The 22,144-nt window shown below is 32.1% G+C and overlaps 3 protein-coding genes across 5 annotated transcripts; 2 read left to right on the top strand and 1 right to left on the bottom strand.

The window, feature by feature from the left end:
• Positions 1 to 1,158: 1,158 nt before the first annotated feature.
• LOC108342281 (probable metal-nicotianamine transporter YSL7) lies at positions 1,159 to 7,664 on the top strand. The gene is made up of 6 exons (XM_017580032.2): positions 1,159 to 1,610; positions 3,779 to 3,942; positions 4,136 to 4,233; positions 4,332 to 4,466; positions 4,715 to 4,904; positions 6,508 to 7,664. The coding sequence occupies exons 1-6, from the start codon at positions 1,259 to 1,261 to the stop codon at positions 7,597 to 7,599; spliced, it is 2,031 nt and encodes a 676-aa protein (XP_017435521.1). The 5' UTR covers positions 1,159 to 1,258; the 3' UTR covers positions 7,600 to 7,664.
• Positions 7,665 to 13,775: 6,111 nt separating this feature from the next.
• Positions 13,776 to 14,993, top strand: LOC108342634 (uncharacterized). The gene is made up of 2 exons (XM_017580430.2): positions 13,776 to 14,100; positions 14,198 to 14,993. Exons 1-2 carry the CDS (start codon positions 13,887 to 13,889, stop codon positions 14,443 to 14,445), a joined length of 462 nt encoding a protein of 153 aa, XP_017435919.1. The 5' UTR covers positions 13,776 to 13,886; the 3' UTR covers positions 14,446 to 14,993.
• Positions 14,994 to 15,877: 884 nt separating this feature from the next.
• LOC108341226 (protein ROOT PRIMORDIUM DEFECTIVE 1) lies at positions 15,878 to 19,923 on the bottom strand. Of its 3 annotated transcripts, none has more exons than XR_008250173.1 (3): positions 18,456 to 19,923; positions 16,350 to 16,603; positions 15,878 to 16,273 (listed from the first exon to the last, which is right to left on the bottom strand). XR_008250173.1 is itself a non-coding variant. In XM_052879681.1 (2 exons), the coding sequence occupies exon 1, from the start codon at positions 19,709 to 19,711 to the stop codon at positions 18,461 to 18,463; it is 1,251 nt and encodes a 416-aa protein (XP_052735641.1). In that variant the 5' UTR covers positions 19,712 to 19,923; the 3' UTR covers positions 15,879 to 16,273; positions 18,456 to 18,460. The 3 variants fall into 3 exon arrangements, 1 of the variants encoding a protein (XP_052735641.1); XR_008250174.1 differs by having other exon boundaries at positions 15,879 to 16,273; positions 16,350 to 16,512; XM_052879681.1 differs by lacking the exon at positions 16,350 to 16,603 and having other exon boundaries at positions 15,879 to 16,273.
• Between the last annotated feature and the right edge of the window lie 2,221 nt (positions 19,924 to 22,144).

The raw sequence follows: 22,144 nt of genomic DNA, 5'->3' as shown, positions 1-22,144 counted from the left end.
CAATTATTTCATAAATTCACTATCAATAATGTTGGTTTGAGTGAAAATGGGCTCATTAATATAACCTAGCATTCATTCATATATTATCATTTACTTTTTTTAAGCAAGATATCATTTACTTAAACAAAAGTATAAATATTTAATTTTTTTGATATATTAAGTGCACTATCAATATATTGCTGGTTTGATTGAAAATGGAATTCTTATATTAAGTGAAACTTCTGTATTAAAAATAATTAAAAAAATGAGATTTTATTAAATTCGATTAATCAATCTACTGTTAAAGATTAGTTATCAATAAAATCAATAAATATATTTTTCAATAATATTATATTAACTAATAAAATGTGTTATATGAAAAAATAGAATCTAATTTTCTTGCATAAGCATTATAAAGATTTTTACACAGTTAACAAACATTAAAATAAATATTGTTGTGTGTCCAATACGAACACGCAATTTTCTTGCATAAGATTTATAAACAATGTTAGGAGAAGAAAGAAAGAAACAAAAACAAAAGAAATAGTTAAATGAGAAATGAGAAAGAATATAAACGACAATAAAGACAAATGAATCTCAATTAGGACTAAAATGGAAGAAAATGTGAAATTACAACGGAGGAGAAGAATGTAACGAGACTGTGTCTTTCAATTATTTTAAAACCAAAGTCTAAATATACAAATAATTTTAAAAATACCATCACATTTAAAAATACTTTGTTTTTCTTACAACCAAAATCTATTCGATGAAATTAAATCATTTTTTTTTCACCAAGTGTCTATAGAATTTCAATAATATAGTTGAGTTGAAAGTTCATACCATTAAGATTATGTTTAAAAAAATAGCATACTATTAAAATTAACTTAATATACCATTTTTAAAATATATATTTTTATTTGTTTTTTTCTCCAACACAACATCATATTGTATAAAAAAAAATCTATAATTTTTTTTTAAAAAATATTTTAACAGTATGATATTCTATAAAATGTTTTAACACAAAACATCAGGTTAAGAAAAGTAATGATATTGTGAAATTAGAAATCATGTGTACATTAGGAGAGGAGGTAAAAGTCAAAGGTAAAATGCAGTGCGAAAAGAGAGGAGGTAACATGTGTGTCTGTGTTCCAAATTATAAGAAGCAATAACAGACGAAAGAAAAGGTCAACAGGAGAGTTAGAAAGCAATAAAAGTGAAAGTGGAGAAGGAGAGAGAGAGAGAGAGAGAGAGAGAGAGAGAGAGAGGCAAAGCAGAGAGAATGGTTTGGGAAACAGAGGTGGAGAATGGTAATGAGGAGGTGGAAGACACATCTGTTGAGAAGGCGTTTGAGGGGAAGGTGGTGCCACAATGGCAGAGGCAGATAACACTGAGAGCAATGGTGGTCAGTTTGTTGTTGGCAGTGTTGTTCACATTCATTGTCATGAAACTCAATTTAACCACCGGAATTATTCCCTCCTTAAACATATCGGCAGGCTTGTTAGGCTTCTTCTTTCTCAAGACGTGGACGACTCTGCTTGCTAAAATAGGAATGCTCACTCAGCCATTCACTCGTCAAGAGAATACTGTTATTCAGACATGTGTTGTTGCATCTGCTGGCATTGCTTTTAGTGGTACCACCCTTTCTTTTTTAGTGGATCAAACTCATGCATCCAATATAACAAACAAATCTCATTTCTTCCTTCTTCTCCTTTCTCACACCATCTTTTGAACTTTTTTATCATCAAATCAGGGCTCTATGTTTTGTTGTCAAATAATCAAATGCAGATGATCCCGATAAAACGATGTTATAACTTTCTCCTTTTTAAATTTTGTATGCATGCACGCAAAGCTCTGCTGCTATGAACTTTACAATTATGTCATTATAAAATAAATCTGTGTAGAAGAGTTCTGCATTGGTCTTCCCATATTATTCAAAATCTTCTTAGTTGAAAGGAGTTATGTGTATTGTGTTTGTCATTATACATCTTCTAACTGTTGGGTAAACTTTAAATGGACCCATTGCCACAAAGTGTTTTGTCTTATTGAAGATTATGCACCCCACTTGTAAAAGAAGTTAGGTATTGTGTTAGCACTATCATTACCCACTTAGTAGTGGAGAGTAGTGGAGATTAGTAGAGATGTTAGGTTATAAATATGGAGATATAGTCTTGTATGAAGTGTGACACACTTGTAGTGTGTGCACCGTGGGAGAATGGGCAGTAAGAAAGGAGAGAGTCTCCATGTTTGTGTATTGTGTACAAGAGAAAGTGTGTGAGCATGTGTACTGTGAAAGAGACAGAGAAGTGTATGTGTTTGTTTGAGTTGTGAGAGATTAATGTGTTGTGTTTGTATTTGTATGTTCTGGATAGTTAATTCAGAAAATTAGTTTATATAATGAAGTGTATTTCCCAGATAACAGATAATTGGTATTATACCTCCCAACTCGATTTCTACACTAACTAGAAGAGGGTAAAATTAATTAAACAACTATAAATTAACGGTACTATATTGAAAAAAATAAAAAGTGAACGTTTTAACTACTCATTAATTTAAAATTAATTTATTTTATACCTTTTATTTGTTTGAAAATATCTAAAGTTGTAATATGCCAACTCGACCAAATTTAGATTGAGATTGATTTAGTCGATTTTTTTTAGAACTGACTCACTAAATTTAGTTGATTTTCGGCTTAGTTGAATCATGATTGGGTTAATGACCAACTTTTTAGAACTCGGTTAAATTTGACCAACTTTTGGTCAAAACTGACTCAGATCTAAGTCAAGCTTGGCTAGGTCAAACCTAGGATAATTTAGGTTGAATTGAGTCCAAGTGAAGTTAGATCAAGACATAACCATGTCAAGTTGGTCAGGATGAGTCTTGGTCAAGTTAGGTCAGGATGAGTCTTGGTCAAATTAGGTCTAGATGAGTCTTGGTCAAGTTAGGTAAGGTTGATCCTAGATAAGGATAGGTTAAACCAAGTCTAAGTAAGGCCTAGTCAAGTTAGATCCAAGTAAGACCGAATAGGATTGAACATATATTATGCCAAATTAGACGTATGTCAAGTAGTGTTAAGCTAAGCCAAAGTTGGACCAAGTCGAATGAGACATAAATTGGGTCAAGTTAACAAGATTAAGATCAATCTAATGTAAAGTGAGTCTAAGTTGGACCGAGTAAACCCAAGTTCATGTCAAGTTAAGCTTAGTCAAGTTAGGCTCAATCAAAACCAATTTAAGTTGAATTCGGCTAGATCTAATTCAGGTCAAGTTGAAATTAAGTCAAGTCAAACCTAGGTTAGTTTAGACTCGAGTCTCATTAAATCTATTTTGGGTTAAGTAAAGAATAAATCAAGTGAGTCAAACTAGACCTAGCTCAAGTCATGCTTGGTAAACTCGAGTCAAGCTCAAGTCATGTTGGACCAAGCACAAATCAATTTAGGTTTGATTGGGTCAAACCCATGTTAAGTTGGACTTAATCGCCCCATAGTTAAGTTAGATTTGGCCACATTAAATCTAAGTTGAATCAATTCAATTATAAATTTAAATTTAATTTCGAGAAGTTATGCAAACTCAATTAAATATAATTTAAATTAGATTGAAAAAATACACTGCAATTTGATTTTGTTAAGATGGATTTGATATATCTTTATTAAATCTACATTAGATTTTTAAAATTGAATCCATGATCAACAAGTAGTATATACTTTGTTGAAATTATAGTCAATGCTTTAACGGCTAACTCATTTCTAATGGATAAACCTTATTTTCAGTTGACACTTCTTTGATTGGATTTGCTTGAACAGGTGGTTTTGGTAGCTATATCTTTGCAATGAGTTCAGAAGTAGCAAACCAATCTCCTGAAGCTAATGGTCCACAGGATATTAAGAACCCAAGTTTAGGATGGATGATAGGATTTATTTCCATTGTTAGCTTTTTGGGACTCTTTTCAGTGGTTCCGCTTAGGAAGGTACACTAATCTGAGGGCATCCATCAAGTAATGAACAACACCAATTATTAGTTATAACAAGCATCACTGGAAATGCAGAATAAGTTTATAATTTGAATGTCTAATTGTAAATTTTCTTTCATGGCATATAATTTTCTATGCATGAATCTTCTTATCGATTGAATTGAGTTTTATTTTCCTTTTTTGCTGTTAGATAATGATTGTAGACTTCAGGTTGACATATCCTAGTGGTACTGCAACAGCTCATCTTATCAACAGTTTCCATACAACAGAGGGTGCCAAACTAGCAAAGTAAAAATTCGGCCCTAGTTATTGTAAAACCTTATTTTTCTTGATTAATACAGCTTTAAAATGTTTTTAATTTCTTATTTAACACATTCCTTTTCTAGGAAACAAGTACGTGTGCTGGGAAAGTTCTTTTCCTTTAGCTTCTTGTGGGGTTTCTTTCAATGGTTTTACACTGCTAGTGATGGTTGTGGCTTTAATAGCTTCCCTACATTTGGTCTTGAAGCCTATCAAAACAAGTATGTGACTACATATTTCTCATTAATGAATAAAACAGGAAAAATGAATGCACTGTTTTTGTTTTCTTTCTGATTTTTCCTTTCCATCAGAATGTTTTTATACTTAATAATGAGTGCAAATTATTCAAAGTTGACCCAAAGAAGCTCAATGCTAACTTAACTTTTTTATTGACATGAACTATCTGTAATAAAGTTTTATATATGTATTTTAGTTCTCAGTCTATATACAATATTTATCTATATAACAGGTTCTTCTTTGACTTTTCGACAACATATGTGGGTGTGGGGATGATATGTCCATATATAATCAATATATCCCTTTTGGTTGGAGGAATTCTATCTTGGGCCATCATGTGGCCTCTCATTGATGCAAGAAAAGGAGATTGGTACTCTGCAGACCTCAAGTCAAGCAGCTTGCATGGCCTTCAAGGTTACAAAGTAAGTTTTCTTTCCACATTTACAAACACCAGAAGTATATATCCTTCATGGTGATCAAACATTAGGTATATGGATAATATCATTTCAACACATTCTGGTTAAATATATTTTTAATTTATAAACTTAAACGTAAAATTAGAATATATATATATATATATATATATATTATTTTGACACATTTTACCTTAAATATCAAATAGAAAGGCGTTTAATAAGTAAAAAATCAACTTTATTAGATTGAAAAGATTATATTAATTATTTTTTAAGTTTGTAAACTAAAATATATCGGTTTGAGAGAGAAACAAATTTGCTTCCAAATATAAAGACGAAAAGCATAGTTAAGCTTAAATTTAACTGAAGCATCCCTAGTGCAAAAAAGATCTTTAACGCCACCCTTTAGACGTCTGATATGGAGGGTTTTCGACGTCCAAAATACTCATATACGTCGGCTCCCCCGAATAGACGCCAAAACTAAACGAAAAAGTTAAAAAAAAAAATTTATTCTATTTAGACGTCTGTTATGGAGGGAACCGACTTCTGAAGTACTTTAGACGTCTGTTAATTGGGGAACCGACGTCTAAACCCTAAATCCAGAAATTTAAAAACTCACTTTTTGACTCCATTTAGACGTCTGATCCCGCCACTCTAACTTTTGAAGCACTTTAGACGTCTGTTAATTAGGGGAACCGACGTCTAAACCCTAAATCCAGAAATTTAAAAAGTCACTTTTTGACTTCATTTAGACGTCTGATCCCACCACTCCGACTTCTAAAGCACTTTAGACGTCTGTTAATTAGGGAAACCGACGTTTAAATTTTGGCATTAAAACACCGTGAACGCGAGACAGTTGTTACGTGAACTCATTGTTCATCATCTTTGTCGCGTTTTCTCTCTACGGGTTACGCTTTTCAGGTTTGTTTTCTCACTTTTGCACCGTTTTAAATTAATTTTACTTCGATTACATCACTCTTTGATGCATTATCTTTCATTTGAACCGATTAAAATGCGTTTTCGTTGGGTTTTGGTGCAGTTATTGTGTCTTTAGGCGGCGTTCTATGACGGCGATTTCTTGCGTTTTGTACTCCTCCAATTCCCTCCACTACGTTTTTAAAACCATCCAATAAAAAAAATGTACATTACATTCTCTTCAACTAAAATATAAAGTTGTAAACTCGAATCACCATGAGTCAGGAGTAACCTCAGAGACGTCTAACCTGTATGGATCGGACGTCTGACCAAAAGGGTCCGACGTCTCATTAACGTCACCCATATAGACGTCGGACAGAGATCAGACCTTAAAAACCCAAAATAACAGACGTCTAAAGTCTTTTTTACACTAGTGCATAGATATTTAATGAACTTCTTTGTTAGATTGTTACATAATGAAATATGGTTCTATGATTAAACATATCATGTTAATGACTACACTAGTATAATATGCATTATTGTTTTGGCACCCCATATTAATAACTTGCACGGAACAGACAGGTAGTATCAGTATGATACAACACAGTACTGTAATAATACTATTGTTCTCTGAATAATATTAATTGAGGAACATGTTCTGGTCAAACAGTCTTGTTAATGTATTCTCCAAGTGCAGGTTTTCATAGCCATAGCAATGATTCTCGGTGACGGTCTATACAATTTTGTTAAGGTTCTCGGTCGCACTTTTATTGGTCTGTATATGGAATTCTACAAAAAGAAAGCGAGATCATCCAGTGATCCTGACTCATCTTCATCACTGTCATATGATGATAAGTGTAGGACAGACATGTTCCTCAGGGACCAAATTCCTGCTTGGTTTGCCCTTATTGGCTACGTTATCATTGCAGTAATCTCTATTATAGTCGTTCCCATGATTTTCCATCAACTCAAGTGGTACTACATTGTTGTGATCTACGTGATTGCACCAGCACTGGCATTTTGTAATGCATATGGGTGTGGACTAACAGACTGGTCCCTTGCATCCACGTATGGAAAATTAGCAATCTTCACTATCGGTGCATGGGCAGGAGCTTCTCATGGCGGTGTTATAGCTGGGTTGGCTGCATGTGGGGTCATGATGAATATTGTATCCACAGCCTCTGATCTGATGCAGGACTTCAAAACAGGTTACATGACAATGGCTTCACCAAGGTCTATGTTCGTGAGCCAAGTTTTTGGAACTGCAATGGGCTGTGTCATATCTCCTTGTGTTTTCTGGCTTTTCTACAAGGCCTTTGGAAACCTTGGGGTTGCTGGCTCAGCATATCCTGCTCCTTATGCTCTTGTTTATCGTAACATGGCGATACTGGGAGTAGATGGCCTATCAGCTCTGCCAAAATACTGTCTCATCTTTTGTTATGCCTTCTTTGGATTTGCAATAGTTATAAATCTTGTACGGGATTTGGTTGGAAAAAAGTGGGCGGAATTTATCCCTGTTCCTATGGCTATGGCAATACCTTTTTACATTGGAAGTTATTTTGCCATTGATATGTGTGTTGGCAGTTTGATCTTGCTTATTTGGCGGAAGCTTGACAAGTTTAGTGCTGATACGTTTGGATCAGCTGTGGCTTCTGGTTTGATTTGTGGGGATGGAATTTGGACTCTTCCTAGCTCCTTTTTAGCTTTGGCAGGAGTCAAGCCACCTATCTGCATGAAGTTTTTGTCCAGAGCACAGAATGCAAAGGTCGATGGATTTTTAGAATCTTGATATCATCACTTCATTCATTTTCTACATTCTTTTAAAGCTATACATTAGTTGCAGTACATTTTCTGAATGCGTGCTATTTTGCCTTAATCATGAAAACCAACTTCATGCCTTTAATTTCTAAACTCGTTTATTTTCTTTCTTTCTCACTTACAATCTCACTTTACAGACTGATTTTATAGAACTCATTTTATAGAATTGAATTAAGCTTAAGTCTACTTTTTAACATGATATCATATCGTACCATGATATCATATCCTACCATGATGGGATTATCCAGTTACTATCAGACTAATTATAATGAATTAAAAATATCATATCAACTAGAAATATGATTAATTTAAATTATATAAATGAATACAAATTTTATCCTACAAATCATCTACCCTTTAATCAAGATGAACAAAGTATACGGTAATACATGGACAATATTTACAAATTTCTCCTTGAGCTTCTTTCTATTATGAGAATCAGATAAAAGAACTTATACCATAAGCTGAAGTTATAACAGAACAATCAAAATAGTTTAAGACTGGGTTTTGATGAATTTCTTTAGGCTAAGACACTTAGTAGGGTATACAAATATATGTTTAAGTTTAAATCAATAATTAAGAGACACGTTTTTAGTTGAAATAAATTATATATCCAGTTTAACTTAAGATTTAATTGAATATTTATTATTTATATTATTTAGTAAAATAAATAATTTTAAAAAATATATTAAATTAATTTAAAGTAATAGAATATAAGTTAGGAGGTTGCATTTAAATTATTTTGGACTTAATGTATTTATTTAAGATATAAAAAATAATTAAAATATAAATTGAGGCAGATGGATAACCAGTCCAAACTTAGAGGTCTTTGAACCAAATGTCTCATTTTTTAAAAAAAAATCTAAAACTATAAAATGAACAAAATAAAAATACTAAAATTATATTTCAACCAATAATAGTGGAAGAGTTTTTAAAAGCTTAACTTTTGCATAATACGGTCAACCAATAGATATTTTTTTCATTAAATTGAATGAAATTAATAAAGTTGTCAAATTATAAGTACTTTTTAGGTAAGAAGGGGATAGAAAATGTTTACAACTATTTTTTGTTATAGGATTAGACACGTATAAAGAGCTAAATACCCTTAAAAAATGTAACATTCCAAAATACAGTAATCATCATAAATCAGAATTAATTAACAATGCAGTCTTTACACTAAGATTAAAGTTCAAAAGCCAAAACGCTTTAGCTATAGAATTCAATACAGTAAGACCAGAATAATAGAAGCTGGGACGAACGGTTTTACAAAATTAATAATCGAACGTCAGAATTTAAAGCTAGCATCTAAAATTCCTAATAATAAGAACGGACGCTCTACGGCTCTGCTGTAACTTCCACTTCAACTAAGCTTAGCGTCATCCAAATTTTCTTCTTCCAGCATTTCTTCAAGTGACGTACCTCCATCTGCTCACATCCACACGGATGATCATTGCAAGGACAGGACGAACGTACATAGACAATTATACAACACAAGGAAAACGAAAGGGTAAGCTTATATAATTTAATTCATACCTCAACATATACATTTAGCATTTCAATTCACACACAACATGTAACTTAACATATAACAACATAGAACTATATATATATATATATATATATATATATATATATATATACTAGACAGACCGTCCGGACTGTATGAATCTGTGTAGCTACAGGCGTCCTTGCACCCGGGTGATGTAGTAACTGTAATAATCACATCAGCTGCCACCCGAGGTTAGTCCGTTCTTACGTCGCCCATGTTAACTTATGGACTAAGGACCTCCTACCATTCCCACACATGAACTACTCTCCTCTACGTGAAGATGAGTATCACGGAATATCAAGATGGACCAAGCCAGCATTAGCATGCCCACAGTCATACTTTACCAATCCAATATTCAACATATATGAGACGTTCCTCCCTGGAACGCTCGTCCAAAATCCAATATCATAATATCACTCCATATAGTGTTCACACTTTAAGTTATCATAATTCATCATCATTTACATCTTTAGATTTAAGAGCATAAAATGACGAACGTTCAGTCCTCTTGAAGAATTAGGACGAACGTCTAGATGAAGGTACAGAATAAACAGGGAAGTATACAACGAACGTTACTATCGGATTCGGCCAGTTAAATGAACTGACTCGTTTGGACGTACCGTGGTACTTAAAGAAAATTTCGTTATGAAGACCTTAGACCAGATCCAATGTAAAAAGAAGAGTCAAGAATATTTAGAACTATCTTTGTAGTAATTCGCATACAGAAGACCGATGCCAATAATTGAACGAACGTGAGAAAAGATGAATATTATAGTCCTTTGAACGAACGCTATTTATCAATGTGGGTATCCAATAATACGAACGAGCACCACTTATGACGAACGCTAGGTAGATGACCGAGCACTGATTATGACGAACGCTCAGTACAAGACCGAGCGCTACATAGAACGAACACTTGGTATAGGACCGAACGTTATTTAGGACGAACGCTTGGTGTAAGACCGAGCGCTATTTGGGACGAACGCTTGGTATAAGACCGAGCGTTACAAATTTTAAAATTTAAAGGTATTCATACACAGCTAAGCTGAACCGAACGCTCAGACATAGCATTTCAGGGGAGGACGCTCGTTCTCAATCAGAATTCTTTCCGAATTAAAGAATTCCATTTTAAGTCATTTTACTAGGAAACCGAACGGTATAAGACCGTTCGATGACGAGCGTAATTTATCATAGGGAGTAATTTACATTCAGATTTTTCATCCATCTTAATTCGATATTTCTCATACAGTTCATACTTTAAAATTTCATATCCTTCATTAATTCACATACTTTATAGAATTCATCATATTAACGAATCAAACTATACAACAATCATACATCTTTCACTCCATACGTATCAAAATCAACATGCAGTTAAACCAACAAAAATCATATTCATCACAACAGCGATCATTCATAACAATTCAGTCAGCATACAGCTCATGCATCCAGTTCATCTCATGCTTTCATACAACATACAAGTATAAATTAAATTAATAAGCTTCCCTTACCTCTAAAAATGTGACCGGACGTTCTCAATGCAGAAACACAACCTCCCTACCACAGTTCCTTCGCTTGTTAAACCAAACTACACAAGGTGATACCCGATACTATCAGATCTACTAATTTTGAAGAATTGAATCAACGCACGAACTCAGAACTGATTTGCATGCTTTGGAAAACTAACGACAGAGGGCAAAGGGGAGAACTTACCAGTCCAGCTTTACAAACCGAACGGTTCTTCTTGAAGCCCTTGTCACCAGGAGTCCTTCTATGGTGTCGGAATCGTGATCGGAGGAGATGAAACGGTGGTGATCTTAGAAAGTGGGGAATCGTAGAGAGAAGGAGGAGAGAAAAGAATTCTCCAGAATTATGAGAGGAGTGTGCGTGTAGAGAGAGAAGAGTTTTTCTGAGAACGCATGTTTTGTTTCCAGCGCCGAACGAACTTCCACTCCTCGTCAGCCACGTGCATTCCACTAACGCTTTCCAGACTCCTCTCGTCGTGACACCTGGCGTTTGTTAGTGAACTGTCGCGCTCTCCGAGTGACACGCAGACTACACAGCGCTCGGCACTCCAGGCTCCATGCAGCGCGACACCTGACGTCCGCTGTTGAAATGCTTCTTCCTGTGGCTGCCACGTACGTTGTTGAGGTGTCTCGTTCTCCAGCTGCCATGCGTACTCCAGCGTACATTATTTTCCAGGGTCTTACAAAAAACAATAAAATCAACTTTTTAAAATTACATCATAATCAAATACATAATTAATAAAATCTAAAAATAATTATTATATTTGTTAATTGATGGTCATTATTGTATTTTAATTTTGAAGGTGAATTTCACTCTTTTAAGGAGACATATATTTTCCCATACTGTTCGTGTAAAAACTATTAATTGTTAACCAATCAAAACTTTCTAGTATTAATAAATTAATACTTACTCAATTCATAACATCTAAAAAAAATTAGTTGATTATAATTTGAAACTAATTCTTACTCAATATAAAGTAAGTTAAATAAAATAAGTGATTAGTTTATTTAATAATAAGTATAATTCACAAACATATAATAAAAACATTTTTTATAAATAAAATAATATTTATATTTAGCTTTTTATACAGATGATAGCAATATAAAATATTGAAGAATCATCATTTTTTATGACCTTTAATAATATTTACTAAGTATTGTCGAAGAAATTCTCTAAAAATATCTCAGAAGAACGTTTTCAATAAAGTCTGTCAAAACAGGAGTGCAACTTTATTTTTATAAATTGATTGTTTAGACATGACTCAACAATACACTTGTGACTCCAGGTTTTACATTCAAAGTGAGTTTGTTTATATGACACAAGCCTCATATTTTGGCGTTATAGTCTTTGAGATGATTTTTTGAAAATGAGTCTTCATGACTTAATTTCAATTTTAGTATTTAAGATTTCCTTCTCATTAAAACTTTTTTTTTTGTGTCTTAGGCTTCAATTTTATTGTTCAATTATACTAGTGTCAGTTTATTCAAAATTATTTTAATTTTATCTATTATTTTATTTTTTCACTTTAATTCTATGTTGATATAAAAACTGCAAAATAAATTAAACTTAAGTCATTTAAAAAAAATGCAACAAAATTAAAATAAAATAAATGTAAAATTTATGTTTAAAATTAACTCAGTGACCATTTATAATTACCTAAAAAATATGGAGATATGATTCCAAAACAAGATTTTCAAATTTGTATTAAAATATAGATTTATTGTGTCATGAATAAAATTGTTTTGATGAGACTGTCACTTTCGATTTTGACTAATGAAGCATGTCATAAAATAATTAAAAATGATGTTAAAAAGTATCCTACAAAATGCTTTTCTAATAGCCTTTGTGTTTTTGAATGACTAGAGAAAAATGTTAAAAGATCACTTTCAAACAAAGTTAGCGCAGAAAAATAATAAATATGTTATTACTTTATTGAAAGACATGGATCTGAGAAAAAAATAACTTATCAAGTGTCAAAAAAATGAATAAATGTAAAAAATTCAGTTAAAAGTATTAAATTGAACGTTAGAAACTATTGATAAAAGTTTTTTTTTTTTAAATATCACAATTAAAAAGAAGGGAATGCTTAATTTTGAGAAGGGTGAAAGCATTGTTTTAATAACACATTAAAATGTTGTATTTGATGATATCCAAAATAAAGTAAGACAAAAAGGGAATCATAGAGACCAATTAGACAATAATTTGGAACATTCCCTGCAAATGAAAGGGTTGGTGAAGGGACATAGTTATTTAATTTATTTTTTTATATTCATATGAGATAGAATTGTTGTAGTTAAAGTTTGGTCCTTTTTGTTACGGTGGCACTGATAAACTATTCAATTCCACCACCAAACAAATCATGAACAAATAAAGTTAGTGACTTTGGAAACCTAACCGAAGCAGACATAACTTTTCAACTTTCAAAAAACCAATGCCATCAATTATATTTTCCCTCTTTTTCTGCCTTCTGTTCTCAAATTATCACTGCATGCTCCCACCTTTTTAAGTATGGCATTTATTATAATAAATATATTTAAACTAGTTAATAATCATTAGGTGAAAGATAAAAAAAAACATAAATGGTAAAAGAATAATTAATATTATTTTTAATTTGAAAATGATGCTTAAATTAATATACATATATATATATATACATTTTTTTAAATATGATATTTAATATAAAATAAAGTTTAATTATTTATTTAATTTTATAATTGTACATCTTAAGTAGATTACCAATATACCGAACAAATACAGATTACAAATTATTTTTTAAAGTATAGAAATTAAATATAAAGTCTTACTTAGATTAATAATACATTATTTATAACTACAGGAGTTCTGCAAAAAAATCTTATTCTGTATATATTGTGAGATATTGAGTTTAAATTTTGTAACAAAAATTATGGAAATAAGATATATACAAACAAACTATTTTTTAAAGTATTGAGTTCTGCAAATTAATATATTTATAAAATTATTATTTTTTGCATGAACTTAATACTATTAATAATAGATTGGAGTTTATCCAAATAAAATATAAAGATTAATAAGTAATTCCATCACCTCAGTCATTATATCAGTGGTACAGAGTCAGAAGGGAGTGGCAGAGTCTGAATGTGAGAAAGAGAACACGAAAGGGAGCTTAGGAATGGGATGAAGCTATCAAGGAAAACCCTGAAATGATGGTTTGGAATGAGGGCAAAGGAAGCATGATGGAAGAACTGGCAAAGGAAGAGTTGGAGCTGCTTGAAGCTCAATATCCCAACCAGCATGAGTATCTAAAAAATGAACTCAAGTCCTTCATCTTTCAACTCCAGACCAAGAACATGGATTCTGAACTTCTTCTAGAAAACAACCTCTGCAACAATCACCTTGTTTTCCTTGATACTGAAGGTTTTCCTTTGCTTTTTCTTTTCTTCGTTTATATGTTTTGTCACGCCACTATATATATACATGGTTTTTGAGATACATTGTTTTTCATGTGATACAGAATCCACAAGCCTGGAGGGGCAAAGGAAGAGCAGTGACTGTAGTTTTGAACCTGCTTCGGCAGACAGAGTAGTGATCGAGGGGGAGATGAGCGGAAGTTCTGAGCTTGAAACTCCCAAGAGTGATTTGATAAAGCATTTCTCAAGCAAGAAGAAGAGGAAAGACAGGGTGGATTTGGTTCTTGAGAGAGCACAAGTTTGTCTAAAGAAAATCAAACACTTGAAGACATCCCTACTTTCTCCCTTCTGAAGTTTGGAAGTGAATGTTTCGTTTGACTCATGTGAACCTGGTGTTAGAAGAACGTGACTAGGGATTTTTTGATGCTGTCCACATGGTGCTGTTTTGTTTTGATTATGTTGACCCTGTAATTGGATGATAGCGCATAGCCGTTGTGGGTTTTGTCTGGCACAGAGAATGGCTCCAAAGATTCTTTTGTGGCTCTATTATGCTTTTTGCCAAAATATCAAAGTTGTAAATTTTCTGTGGTGTAAAGGAGCAACCGTGGACAGAGGTACAGTCAGTCAATATCCATGTTGCAGTATACTTTATCAAAAAGAAAGTCTCTATTTTTTCCTCTTTTTGGCTAGACAATCTTGAACTTAAGAACGAGAAGGGCCAGATTGTGACTATTAAATATTCAAATACAAATACTGCCACTGTCACTTTATTAAATATTTCAAGGACTATATGATTTGAAACCGTGTAACAATCTTTCCTGCACCTTCATAGTTGGATTTCGGTAGCGTTATTTATAGGTCAAACCATGTTGCATTATCTTTACATTAACAGTTTTTTAATTGCTGTTGGCTCGCGATGAAATAAAGAAGAAACCTGTAGGAAATCAAGAGTTGAGTTATGGTGAAAAGGATACCAGTAGTTGTGATTCGTGAGAAGTATGTAATGATATAGCAAGCAATCATAAGATATAATTGCTCCAAATAGGGGGATATCAAATGCAGAACTTCGTAAAGAAGAAATCTCAGTGATGACATGCTTAACCCATCATCACTGATTACATTTATAGCACTTGATGCAGTAGAGCATTGATTATTTTTTACATGTTAATGTATTCCCACGAGGAGTTGAGGCAGGGAACAATTATTTTTACAATAAATAGAGGAAAGTTTATTATATAGAATCATTAATGAGATTGTTTGAATACGTCTCTTGCCTATAAAAAAAATTAGAAAATAGAAAATAGAATGTACTTCTCTAATTTTTTGCATAAGTTAACTTTTAAAGGCTTTCATAATTTTTAAGAAAATATATTTATTTTATGTTATGAATAAATTTTTTTCTTTTTACTTTTCTACCTATGTCATAAAGAAAATCTTCTCCATATATGTAAAATGGATCCTCCAGGTCAATCATGTCTGGAAGCACATATACTGCTTCAGAAACACGTGAATGTAAATTTGATCCCTATTTGAGCTTCGGCTTGGAAATCATAAAAGCAAATTAGTTTCCATTAATTGTTTTTTTTATAAAGAAAAACGAAGATCAGTATGAAAATGATTTGGGTACAGTGCCAGATGATGAGTATGTAGTGCCCCTTCAGCTTACTAAGAAGAATATTACGAAGGCCATATATATAATCAAGTAAGCAGAAATTATATACATTGATAACGTTAGTACCGTAATTGCTTCAACAATAGACACTTTGAGGATATTTTCCTATTTAGGATGTCTTTAAACTGTGCTAATTTAAATTGGTTACTGCAGCATGTAATTTCAAGATGCGCCAGGCATCCCGGTGAGCCTTTTTCAGCAATATTTATTCAGCTTCCATCGACTTAAATTGGACTGTTCTTTCATTAAAAAATGGGACTTAGAAAACAAGTTCTGACTTCTGACTTAAACTCACTTGAAGGAAGATCGATTATTCTATAATCTCCGATTCCAAAAGCTACTTTGATTTAAAAGAAGTTACTAACACCAAACATGCAAAAACTACACAAACTCAACTTTGAAGAATTATATCAGCAGAACATAAATGAACGAACTGTATTGGGCCAGAATGGTAGCGGTATTGCGTGTTCTTCCTTAGATGCTTGTTTCTCCAAAAGTTTCCAAGGCGCTGTAAAGAAGCATAATAGATATATAATAAAAACTGAACAGACGTCTAAATATTTTATCACAAGTTTATAACGCACCTTGATCTCAATGAGAATATGAACCTTCAGCCACAGAGATGAGCACAAATAGAAATGAGCCAATATCAAAAGTCAATCATTCCAACCAGCTACCACTATCCTCGGGGCCTAAACTATGTAGGCACCATTGAAACCAAATAATTTAATGAATTCACCATTGGCCCTGTTCATCCTCAAAGTGGGAACAGAAATTAATGTTTTGTAATCTCGTAAGCTAGTTCCCTGTTTACAAAATGCTAATCTTGCATGGACAGCTAGACACATGCCAAATCATCAGTTTCAGTGAATCAGAGCAAAACAGCAAAGCAAAATCTCGCAAGACAGATGCTTATTACATGAAAAAAATATATATCGAAAATAACCTAAGGTTTGTTTGGGTAAATTTTTCAATAAACTCTTCCAGGAGAAGAAAATAAGGAAAGGTGGAATAGTTTTTTCATAAACTAAAATAAAGATACTATGCATGAATTAACTTTTAGAGAAGCTTACGAGAAGACTTTTGCAAATAAGCTTATGTATATAAACAATTTTAGTTTATTGAGAAACTTATTGCATTTCTTTTCAACTTATTTTTCTCTCCTAAGAGTTTCTGAAAAGGTTTTCCCAAATACACCCCTTATCATAGTAAATAAGCGAATGAAATGGAATATAGTCAAACAGGGATAGAAGACCAGATAACACATTAAAAGCAATCCGATACTCTTTCATCTAAAAGCCATTTTATTGAAGTTTTGGTTTTCGACAAAGTCCAATGGCAAAAATTATTCCACAAAGCCAAAACCTATTAAATGGAATATGCCTTTGTTTAATGTCACTCTAATAAGAAATCACTACAATTTGAGTGCCATAAAAGGGATTCTATTCCCCCTAAAAATATTTTTTCTTCTCATTGTTTAGGTAGCTTGAAGACCAGGCTATAAATTTATACAGATAAAATAAACAAAAGCAGTTAAAAAAACTTAGTTTTGCATTAGAGAGGGGCTGTGTTACGTACCCGAGTAAGGGCCGTAACCAGTACGCTCACTCACACACTCTCAGAAATAAAGAACAATGGAAAATAACTGAATATATCTGTGTTATTGAATGGAAATACTGAATCAAAGATAATAACCAATAACTGGGAGCAGGATCTCCGTCAGTTACTTGAGAGCATAACCTCTCTCACAGAACTCAATAATCAAAACATGCCTTAAACCCTAAGCTCCCCCTTTATTAATACTAATCAACTTCCTCCCGAAAAGGTAAAGAATAATAGTAATTACGCTTATTTATTATGATTATCTGGTAAGAATATCTTTATCCTTATTTACTATATTTAACTTATATGTAATAATATCCTGAAATACAACCTTAAACTCTAATAAATTTCCCGCCCATCCTAACTGTTGTGTCAGTTAGGATGCTCCCCCGCTGCTCCCAACCGTTCGGCCCTCTTGTTCTCTTCCTTCTACCACTCGGTTAGGTCTCTCTCCACCTTCTATCATCTGGTCCGCTCGTCGGCAACCGTGCTCCCCCCTTTCCACCGTTCAGCCCTTGTACTTTACCGTTCGGTCCCCTTCTCTTTCTCTCCTATATCTCCTTCTCTCGTATACTCGCCAGCCCCTAACAGGCTGGATGTCCCGCATAGAAAAAACATTTTTCTATGCGAAATATAGGCAAGACTTGTGATTCTATGGAGCTTATTTACTAAGATTTCATTGGTTGAACCATTCAAGAAAAGTGATCTGTCAGGAATGCATAAAAAACAAAGAGTTTGCATTATCTATGGTTTCAGTAGCAAAGCTTCTGTGCTAAGCAGGGAACCATTGTTTAGCATCTTTAAATGTAATAAAGACTAAACGTCGGCTACAATTGCACAGAACATTTTCAGAACAAGCTGATACAAAGTAACATGGAGTTAACTTATACAAAAGTCTAACCCATCCAGCCATCTAGTACAGAAGAGAATAGAGCTTCTAATTAATTATGACGTTTTCCTATATACCATTCAGCTTCGACCAAGTTAAATATCAAGTTTGCTATCCTTGTAAATGTGGGTGTAATCCAAAAGCAACACACAAGAAAACTACGGAACCCTAGACATGAAAAAACAAATAAACGAGGCACCTTAATCAAGATGGTGACAAATAATGTCTTTGCTGGTTTTCCTCTTGTCTAGCCTCACCGCAGCTGCTTGAATCCTCCAACTTCGAATTAACAGCTGGCAGACCCCGACGTTCTAGAACAACAAGATCAAGTAGCCGTCTTCTTGCATCATAGACAGGATTTGGTTCTATCAAACACCCTCGTTCATAAGCTTCCCTCAGGAAAACAGTATGTTTTTTACCCTTAGTTGACAAATAGAAGATCCCTGGGTGGTCCAAGAAGAGATCCCTTATATTTAAATCAATCCCAAACCATTTCCTAAACTGGCTGATCTTCTCAACTTCCACCATCTTCTCTACTGTCAAACTCAGGAACTCGTGAACAATCGATACTGCTCGCTTCTCCATAGCCATCATTCCAGCCTTAGACTTCTTCTTCTCACCTGGCACTTCATAAGGCCCCACATAAGGCAACCTCTGCCACTCCTTCACCTTGGCCTTGAAATTCTTGCTCAACCTCATCCCCGGAGGATACCCGTGTTTGAAACTAAACTGCATTTCCATCCTATCAACACTGCAGTCTTCCTTGCAGCACTCAACAACCCTCCAATCCTCAACAGCCGCCCTAATGCCATTGCTGGAAACACCATCAACCAGCTTCAACAAATGAGTATTCTGTTCATGCCCATCACACAGCTGAAAAACACCAGAATTAGCAGATATAACAGAGTCCTCGAAATCATCAGGCAGCCCAAGCTCCTTCCAAACCTTAAAAACAGCTCTAAGAGGCACCATTCTGGATGCTGACATGGAGAGTATCCGGACAAGTCTTTCAACAACAACAGGCAAAGAAGCATTGATGGCCACCGCTTCCTGCCGTGTAACACCAAGAGCAGCGTCAGTTAACCTGCAAAAGGGCTTCAACTTGGAATGATCATAGTAAATGTGGAAGATGTGAGGAAACTTGCAGAGGAAGGCAGTGGCCCCGCGGTTTAAGTGGAGCTTCTGGGAGAGCTTGGAGAGGAAATCAATGGAGACTGATGGGTTCTTTGGGTTTGCAAGGATGAGGTCTTGAATGGAAATGACCTTAACAAGGTTCTTGTAGTTGTCCATGAGTTTCTCAAACGTGGGGTCTCGAAATCTCGATGCTACATACTGAGCAGACGTTGTTTTGGATCGAACACACATGGAAAAACGAGTTGGGTGTTCCAGTCTGCCCATAAACTTCACACCCATTAGTGTCAACAACCCTCTTTTTATGCAAACTCGGTTTGACATTTCGTCGAACACCTGAGACTCAACTATTAATCAAAAAGACCGCAGATTCCAGAACATAGAAAATTATGTTCCCGCTTTTAATCAGAGGCCCGATTTTCCATCCAGTATATAGAATCCGTGACAGAGTTGGATGCAAAAGTTGCTTGATGTCGGAGAATCTTGGTTACACTCTGCCTCTCAGTTAAACAAAACAAGTCGAATACTACTCTTTTATGTTGTATATAGTGTATGCGTAGGTAGACGTATAATATTTCATATATAATAACCAGTTTTATAATCAAATTTAAAATAAAATATAAGTTTAAAAAATTAATATGTTTGAAAAAATATAAAATAATAAACTTTGTAAAAATATAAAAAATAAAACATGTGTAAAAATATAAACTAAACATATTAAAAATATGTATAGATATATAAAGTAGACTTATTAAAAATACAAATCAATATATGGAGTAACTTCTGTATTTTTATACTAGTTTAATAAGAAAATTAACAAACTCACTTAATATTTGTCGTTAGATTTCTCTAATATATATGAACATAATAATTTAATATGTATTCTTATACTTGGAAGAAACTTTTTTAACGTAGATTTCACAAATTTATCTAATAAAATAATATATAAAATCGTTTAATGTATATTAATAAATTCATGTATCTTTTTTCTTATGTTATTATAAAATTACTTTTAATTGTTTTTTTATATAAGTTTTCCTCTCAAGTTACTCTTTTAGTTCTTTTTTAGTCTAAATTTCATTTCAATACGTGAAAAATTGATACAATCTCTTAATAATATAAACAAGGTTAAGATAATGTTACATGTTAATTTGTGGGTTTTTTTTAATTTTTTTTAATTTTTTCATTTTTTTCACATGCTACTTCAAATACTTGTTATGTAGCACTATTAGTGTCACTAAATCATGTGACAACCTAAATTTAGTCTCTATATTTATTTTTTTAATTAAATATAATTTTAATTTTTACTAAAATGAAACAATGTTATTCCTCTTATTATGAGTAACTTCTTTTTTTATAAATCTTATATTACTATTTTTATTAAATATTTCTAAAAATATTTTTAAATTAACTTTAACGTGAATTTGAAACAAACTTTTATTAAGATAAAATTACAATTTTCATCCCAATTTTAATTAAAAAAATTACCTTTGGAATCAACTTTATTTTTTATATAAGTCTTATGCTACTATTTTTATTAAATATTTTTTAAAATATTTTTAAGTTAACTTTAACTATATTAGTACATTTTATGTAAATAAATTATTTTGAATTTTTTTTATTAAGATTAAATTAGACGTTTCATCTCAATTTTAATTAAAATAGATTAAGTATACAAAAATTATTAAATTTATTAATAAAGATAAAATTTACATAAAATTTTTTACATATATAATTATTAATTAAACAAATCTAGATAAATAAAATTTAATATTAATTAATAAAAATATGTGTGTAAATGTTGTTAGAATTGGTTTAAATATAATTCTAAAATAATTAAATATAATTAAACCGATAATTTAATTATACATCTAAATTATTTTAGTATATTTTTTAATAAATTATATTTAGGAACAATAATTAATATAATATAATTAAGTTTAATAGAAAACAATTGCTATAATTTCAATAAAGATTTTATTTAAAATTTGAATACAATAATAATAATTTTAAAAATTGTAAAATGTTACAAAAAACAATGTAATTTCACCATTGTCACTGTGTAAAAATGACTATGATGAAAAATATAAAAGACTAGTTAATATAGTTGTAAACTCTTTGTTTTAATTATTGAAAATGTAAAATATTTAATTTTAAATAATTTTTATACTTTAATTATAAAAATACGAGTAACATTTTAGCGATTACATATTACTAACCTAATAACATCATGCGTAAATAAAGTAAAAGTAATGGAAATCCATAAAAACTAAAATTGATATTATCACAATATATTATCAATTATTAATTCTTTATATGCTAATTTTATTGATTTAATTATTTAATTTTAAATTATAATGTTATATTATATATCATTTTTAATGGTTTAGGTTTATGAGATTTGGGTGGTGTTAGTGTGAGTTGGTTTATTAGACAATCAGTGTAGGGGAATTTATTTTTGCACCCAAGTGCTTTTCTAGTACATCTTTATAAATATTTAAATTTCTACTTATTTAAATTTCTACTTTGCTTTTTAATAAAAGATATTTATGGATTATACAGATTAAAAACCTCCTGTATAATCTAAAATTTAAATAAATAAAATATATATATATATATATATATATTAAATTATACAATCATAAATAGTAATTTAGAAGTCAAGTTTTACTTTTAAATTATATAATCTGAATTTTATTTTATGAAAGAATGACTTCTAAATAAACTTTCAAATTGAAAAGTAATTGGTGATTTAGA

Source organism: Vigna angularis, chromosome 6 (assembly GCF_016808095.1).
Source record: "Vigna angularis cultivar LongXiaoDou No.4 chromosome 6, ASM1680809v1, whole genome shotgun sequence".
In the NCBI taxonomy this organism is placed as follows: domain Eukaryota; kingdom Viridiplantae; phylum Streptophyta; class Magnoliopsida; order Fabales; family Fabaceae; genus Vigna; species Vigna angularis.
Note: the sequence above shows the minus strand (reverse complement) of the source record. Positions and strands in the feature narration are given on the sequence as shown.